The sequence below is a fragment of the Lactuca saligna genome, chromosome 6 (assembly GCF_052625555.1).
Source record: "Lactuca saligna cultivar CGN05327 chromosome 6, ASM5262555v1, whole genome shotgun sequence".
Taxonomy (NCBI): domain Eukaryota; kingdom Viridiplantae; phylum Streptophyta; class Magnoliopsida; order Asterales; family Asteraceae; genus Lactuca; species Lactuca saligna.
Genome location: NC_136422.1, coordinates 17,966,945 through 17,974,522, shown reverse-complemented (window position 1 = coordinate 17,974,522; position 7,578 = coordinate 17,966,945). Strand labels below are relative to the sequence as shown.

The following is a 7,578-nucleotide window of genomic DNA, read 5'->3' as shown; positions in this document are numbered from 1 at the left end:
TTCGAGTTTGTTTACATTTCGAACAATAAAAAATAACGATCACAAACAATTAAACGAATAATAAAAAATATAATATGATATTTTTTTTCACAACTATAACAAATAAAATTATCATTTTCAATTACCATCGTTTTGTCAAACACTATCATATTTTAATTTTATTAATTATTAGGGACATCAACTACATGTATATTATAATTATTACGTGGTGCATGCGGTGGAATATATGCATTAAGTCGAACATTATATAATATTCCCATCCAGTGATACGTTTTGATCTGTGGTAACGCCAAAATGACGAAATTGTAGGCATTGGATGTTATTTTGTTAATCAACCTTTACGTAATGACAATTATAAACGAATGTGATAACAATAGATCTATGATGTGAGATGTATTTCGGGCCATGCCAAAGCGGAAAACATGTCGACGAACCTTGTTTGTGTAAAAAATAGACGATTACACCATACTTATTAGCAATGAGGAATCCAGTATCCGACATAATCAACCAATATTCACTTTGTGTTGAACTCAATCCAATGAAACTCAACGAGTGATGTACGTTATTTATATCATCCTGAAAAATCATTGCACATCGGCCCTAATTTTCTAATAACACGTTGTGTAATTCTGAACGGATTTTACTCCAATAATTTTGACCATACCCGAGGGAGACAACTATTGCCTGAAATCCACAATTTCCATCTCCCTCCGCATCTTCAATGTTTGTAACGTATTGATGAATTTCATTTGGAATTTCACTCATAAGTGAATTTGAATAAAATGTTGAAGGTTGTTGAAATGAAAATGTATTGTGCCTCTCTGGTTCCTGGTTTAAATCAAACTGATTAGACCCATTATAATCTGACTTAGACGTCGCAAAACTATGTCCACGAGGATATTGAATCGTTGGATCTTGAGTAGGTGGAAAAGTAGGTCTTGTATGTGTACTCAACCGTGGACGTCCACTTGGTACCTTTTTTTTTGTGAGAAGTGGGTTCCCGAAGCGAAGTTGTTGATGGTGAAAATATATCTTTTAACCTCCGCACCCAATCGAACTTACTAGATCTTGATTGTTTTTTCAGCTGTGTGTTAGACGTTTGACCTTCAACATCAACATCATCATCTTCAAGTCGGATGCATGGATCTAAATTAAATTTCCAAAAGTTATGAATGGAATCAAGTGGTATTGGATTTTCATTTTTTAAATATACTGCTTGTTCGTGCGTACATGGTAGTCCGTGACTAGTACGCAGTTGACATCCACAAATTTCAAGGAATTTGATTTGTTCAAATTCCTTGAAAATTATTTCAAGTGCATAAATTGAAACATTACCAACCAAATATCTGGAAATTGGATGGACGAAATGAATAATCATGATCTGTCCTAAACTTGCTTTGATAGCATAGTCTTGTGACTGAACAACATCATCAATTCTTGGTAATATTATCGCTAAATCTGGTTGTGATGAGTCCAAGTATAATTTTACTTTGGCATGCTGACTCTCCGCTCTATTGATTGTGTAATTCCCAAAATTGAGAAAGACGTCGGTCCAAACAGATACAAACTTTTCTTTATATTGTGACAGCCACATTTTCTTCAAGTAAGTAATAGCATAATACACTTACATCAATTTTGAATATATATATATATATATATATATATATATATATATATATATATATATATATATATATATATATATATATATATAACTAACAAATCTAAAAGATATGTTAAATAAATACCTTTATAGTCCACCAAAATGTTTTCGGACTTGTAAGAGATTAGAATTGTATGCTTCCTCAGCTTCAGATTCAATTAAAAAATATTTTTTTGATTAGATACACGTAAACTTATTGAATAAAAGTTTATACCATGCTAGTTTCAAATTTTGATATGTCACTGATAAGTAATTATTTTTATTATTGTCATCTTGAGATACATTGTTTGTGTATATATCATTATCCTAATCAATACATACAAATATAAATATGTGATATATAAAAACATAAATATATGAATAATAATAAAGAAACATACCTCGTAATTTAACTTATCAAACGGTGACAAATATTCTGACCAACTCATTTTCTTTTACATAGCCTATCGTTTTTCAGACTATCGTACAATGAAAATGAAGTTTGAGATACATTCATTTATAGTAAAACTTTAGGTATGAAAAAGAATACTATATAAATTATAGGTTAAGTTAAAGGATCATAAATGTAAATATAGTTATATTATTTTGATTTGATTGTAGTGGTATTCATTTATATCACACTAAAATAAAAATAAAGTATTTATTATAAATGTAGTGTAATTTAAAGGACCATAAATATAAATATATTTATTAGTTTTGTCTGGGAAGTGTTATTATCTTTTAAAATAGAGAAGGATATAAACCGAAAATATTTACATTCGTGTGTATATGTGTGTGAAAATATTGAAATATCAATATATTAATAAGGATTGAAAGTAATTTTTTTAAAATAAAGAAGAGTATAAATTGAAAAAATATTTTAACCATAAAGGGTAAAAATGTTAAAATCTTTGATAATATATTATAAAATAAAAGATATAAAAAAAAAGTCGTAAAATATGAGATTACGAAGTTAATTAAAAAAATATAAAAAATACATAAAAGTCTTAAAGTCTTGTAAATTTGGGTTTAAAAGACATAAAAATGGTTTTGACTTTAATTAGTTACTCTTTGCCCCAATTTTTATGTGTGTTTAACACCCGTAGAAAAAACAATCCTTGAGTATGTTTCAAACCGTTTTTTTTTTTTTTCTACCGGTTTTGGTTATAATTGGTTTGATTTTTTTGAAAATGAAATCCCATTAAAAAAAATTGATTTTTCTGTTTAATAACCGCTTTTGTTCGGGTTTTTTTTTTTACAAAATCCGAAATAAAACGGTTTTAGATTTTTATAAAACTTATTTCTAATTGGTTGTTAAAAAAATGGGTCCAATTTTTTATCAGTTAAAAATATATACCTCTGATCTCGGGCCGACCCTATTTCTATAGGGACCAACCCAGTTTCCAACCTAGTCCCATATCTCATGACCCAACACCCATGCACCACCAAACCAAATGCAACTTATGATCCAACTCAATTCCCGCATCAGTATTCTTATTATCTATCAGCATCTCCCACATATGAGCCAACAATACTTTCAACTCATACCGGCCCAAATTCGAACGTAACGAACCAACAGTGTAAAAGACCCTAATCCTTCCTCTTCATTAGTCAAAGATTGACCAAATATTAACCACCTCTGGGACTTAACACTACTTAACCATGAAAACATATGATAAGACTCACAAAACTTGTCGATCATATTGAAAACTTTTCGATCACTTTGTTAGAGGTAGCACCGAATCTGTATTAGAGCGTTTGGTTATACACCATCTTAATAAGTAGAAACAATCGACGCCTCTTCTCTCTCAACCCTCCGACGCTCCACTCCTCCACAGCTCTCCAGCTTCGCATTTCCGGCGCCACCCTCCTACACCTTCGCATCTCCGTCGCTACCCTCCGATACCTCCGGCGCCACCGTCGCACAGCAGATGTCGCTCCAGGTATATACCGTTCTTCAGTTTTCCTTTTTTTTTTCTCTCCCCCAAATACGCTGAAATCGGGCTTCTTTTTTTTTTTTTTTGCTGAAATTATTTGATGGAATTATGTCTGATGTCAAGGAATCTGTGCTGGTTTTGCTGAATTTTTTTGTTCTTGAGTCGAATTATGTTCTGATGCAAAATTTCTAAAATTATCCTCCACATTTGATTGATGAAATTGTTGATTTTGCTGAAAAGTTATGAAGTTTGAATTGGATGATCCCCTGTCTGGATTGGGTATACTATTGAATGTTGGATGTCTTTACACTATATTTGTTTCTTTTCTAGTAACATACCTATGTTTGACTCCATTTCAGAATGAAATTAGAGTTTCACAGTCACTGATTTGGATATATGTATTTCAAAGCAAAAATATCTTAATTTATTTGCAAGATAGTTAAATATCATACTAGCAATGATCAGAATTCATGTATATTATGTGCATTTTTATCATTATGAGGACATGCTCTATGTGCAGGCTGTTTAGAAACCACCCAAGCAACATGGATTTGCAAGGAATCGATCAACTTCCAGTTGTTGTGTGTTTTTCTTTAGAGTAGCGATATTTTTTCATTTACATGTTCAAGAACAGATCTGATTGTATACATTATTTCAATAATTTTTATCCAAAATTGTAACTATTTTACTTTTATACGCTAGATTTGTGCAAATTATACATTATATGGATTATTAAGCACAACTATTCAGACGTCTAACAAAACAGTATGTTTTTATTCAGATGCGGATTTTTCAGCTGTGTGCCATTCATATGTATGAATAATTCAGACCCTGAAGAATTCCTAGGAACTTTATACATTAAAGAAAGTTCAATGCGAAAATCAATTTCCCAAGCTCTTGTCTTTCTATAACCCTAGCTAAAGATGGCGTTATTACTCCGTTTCTCTCGATCTTCTCGTTATCTTCAACCCTTGCATCAGCATATCTCCCTCACACTCTCTCAATCCATTTCCCCTCATCCAACAAATCCCCCACCTCCAAAACCTAGTTTAAACCACTATTACTCTGACCACAGACAAAATCACGAATTTTACATTCCTAATTTTGATAACTCCAAGTTTAAATACTTTGATTTGATTAGATTAGGCCGGAGTTGTGGCATTTCCACGTCTTCCCATAGTTTAAGGGATGAAGAAGAAAAGGCAAAACGTGATGAGGAGTTGAAGAACAACAAGGTTTCTTCTTCTTCTTCTTCTTCTGTATCTTGGATTGATTTGTATTTGCCTGAAAAGATTCGGCCCTATGCACATCTTGCTCGGCTGGATAAGCCTATTGGGACTTGGTTACTAGCATGGCCATGTATGTGGTAAGATTTGTACTTTTGACTTTCTTTATAAACAATATTCTTAGTTTTGAAAATGGAGGATGATCAATTTTGCTTAAAATTGCAACTATAAAACAGAAAGTTGGTTCTTTCTTGGAATGGCTGATGATATCAGAAACTTGTATGTACCCTAATGTAGGTCAATCACATTAGCAGCCTCCCCTGGAAACCTTCCTGATATAAAGATGTTGACACTATTTGGTTGTGGAGCTTTTCTATTAAGGGGTGCTGGATGCACTATCAATGATCTGCTTGACCGAGATATTGATACAAAGGTCTATAAACATAAAAACTTATATTATTTGTCTCTGGTGAAAAAAGTTAATTTAGAATGTTCTGATCATATCATTATATCATTATATGTATAATAATGAATCGATTAGCTTATTGATGCAGGTGGAACGAACAAAGTCAAGGCCAATTGCAAGTGGTGCATTAACACCATTTCAAGGGGTTTCTTTTCTTGGTTTTCAATTGCTTTTGGGTCTTGGTATCCTTCTCCAGCTTAACAACTATAGGTAGGTCTGTATAGTATATGCATAATTTTCCATACAAGAAAGTTTGATGATTACTACTCTGTTTTGTTTGTTATACAGCCGCATATTGGGTGCTTCATCATTGCTACTTGTCTTTTCGTATCCCCTTATGAAAAGGATTACATTTTGGGTGGGTAAAAAATCAAATCCGTTTTATCTTTTTGGTGGGAATAGGATACACATCAACATCTATGTTTGTTTGCAGCCTCAAGCATATCTTGGTTTAACTTTTAATTGGGGAGCCTTACTAGGATGGTCTGCCATTAGAGGAAGCCTAGATCCTGCTGTTGTTTTGCCTCTGTATCTTTCTGGTGTATTTTGGACACTTGTCTACGATACAATATACGCCCATCAGGTAAAAGAAATTTTTAAGTAGTTAACTAACTATATAGGCTAGATTGTTCATTCATGTTGATTACACACATATACATATACAGGATAAAGAAGATGATAAGTTAGTGGGAGTTAAGTCTACAGCCTTGAGATTTGGGGATTCCACAAAGAAATGGGTAACTGGATTTGGAGCTGCTTGCATTTGTAGCCTTGCACTCAGTGGCTTCAATGCAAATCTTGGTAATACTTTTACTTTTTTATTGGTATGAGTAAATCGGTTTTCTAAACTTGGAATCTTTATAAAAATATATATAATGTGTTTGAAGTTTGATGGCATAATAATGTACTGATATGAAGTGGGTGAAACAGGATGGCCATATTATGTGTTTTTGACAGGGGCATCAGGCCAGTTAGCATGGCAAATTTGGACAGTAGACACATCATCTGGAGCCGATTGCAGTAGAAAGTAAGTCATTTTTTTACTAGTGATAATGACTAATATATAGCCTGAAAAAAAGTAAGTCGTTTTACATAATGGGTATAATAACTGAAGTCTTTAATGGATAAAAAGAATATAAGTATGTTGTTGTTATGCGTAAAAAGAGTCAATTATGTTGCTATTTTGTCATGCATATGATGCTTATTTTGGATGTGTGATTTGGGTTGTAGATTTGTGTCAAACAAGTGGTTTGGAGCTATTGTGTTTGGTGGCATTCTGGTGGGCAGATTATCGTCATAATGATAATGTTCTTTTGAGCTTCTTATGGCGAAAGATTTTTGAAAATATTTATTATTTATAGGCCAATTTATGTTAGAAATGTTCAAAGTAAACTGTAAAAGTGAAACCACATATAAAAGATGTGGAATTTTTTGTTAGTTTGAAGGAACGACAATGTAATAGAGGAGTATGGATGAAAGGAAAGAAATGGAATTTATTCTATTTCTCTTGTTTGTATAACATAAGGAATGCAGAAATGAGAAATAAAAGTGATTCCCTTTCCCTGTTTTTTGCTTGTTGGGTGATGTGATGTATCATACTATCATGTATGGAGTGCAGTTTATGGTAGAGGTTTTTTTCCTTGTTCTTTGTTGTTGTGTAAGGGCCACTCCAAGCAGATTTCAGGCCCATGGTGATGAAGCCCTTTTAAGTAACGAACTAGAGTTAGTTACAATATTTAAAAATTACTCCCAACGTTTCAAAATTATTGTCCACTTGACAAAAAATATATTGATTAACTGATTAAGAAAAGAATAAATTACTCGAATGTTTCTATGGTTTAGGATAATTTGCGTGTTTGGTCCCTAATTTATTTTTTTAACTCGGAAGGTTCCTACTGTTTGTTTTTTTACGCACTTGGTCCCTGTCTTACTTAAAAAGATTATTTTGCCCTTAAGTTTTTAATTTATTTAAATAAACACACTTCCAACTCCACCTCTTCACCTTACCTTACATACCTCACCATTTTTTCTATTTAAATAATAGTTTTTTTAGGTGAGATAGAGATCAAATGTGTAACAAAAACAAAACGTTTAATAAAAACAAATAGTAGGGACTTTCCGAGTTAAAAAATAAGTTAAGGACCAAGCGCGTAAATTACCTCAAACCTTAAGGACCATTTGTGTAATTTACTCTTAAGAAACATTAGTTACTACTAACTTTATTAAATAAAATGATAGTCTTATCCTTTTGTTGCATTTAATTCCTTTGTAGTTGCATTTAATTCTATGGTAGTTTAACTAATAATT

The 7,578-nt window shown here is 32.2% G+C and overlaps 1 protein-coding gene across 2 annotated transcripts; it reads left to right on the top strand.

Annotated features, from left to right (window-relative positions):
- Window positions 1-3,306: 3,306 nt before the first annotated feature.
- On the top strand, window positions 3,307-6,838 carry PPT1 (polyprenyltransferase 1). Of its 2 annotated transcripts, XM_078960707.1 has the most exons (10): window positions 3,307-3,585; window positions 4,100-4,160; window positions 4,361-4,945; window positions 5,103-5,238; window positions 5,360-5,481; window positions 5,560-5,629; window positions 5,705-5,854; window positions 5,937-6,072; window positions 6,202-6,298; window positions 6,502-6,838. In XM_078960707.1, exons 3-10 carry the CDS (start codon window positions 4,503-4,505, stop codon window positions 6,569-6,571), a joined length of 1,224 nt encoding a protein of 407 aa, XP_078816833.1. In that variant the 5' UTR covers window positions 3,307-3,585; window positions 4,100-4,160; window positions 4,361-4,502; the 3' UTR covers window positions 6,572-6,838. The 2 variants fall into 2 exon arrangements, with proteins under 2 accessions (XP_078816833.1, XP_078816832.1); XM_078960706.1 differs by lacking the exon at window positions 4,100-4,160.
- Window positions 6,839-7,578: the final 740 nt, after the last annotated feature.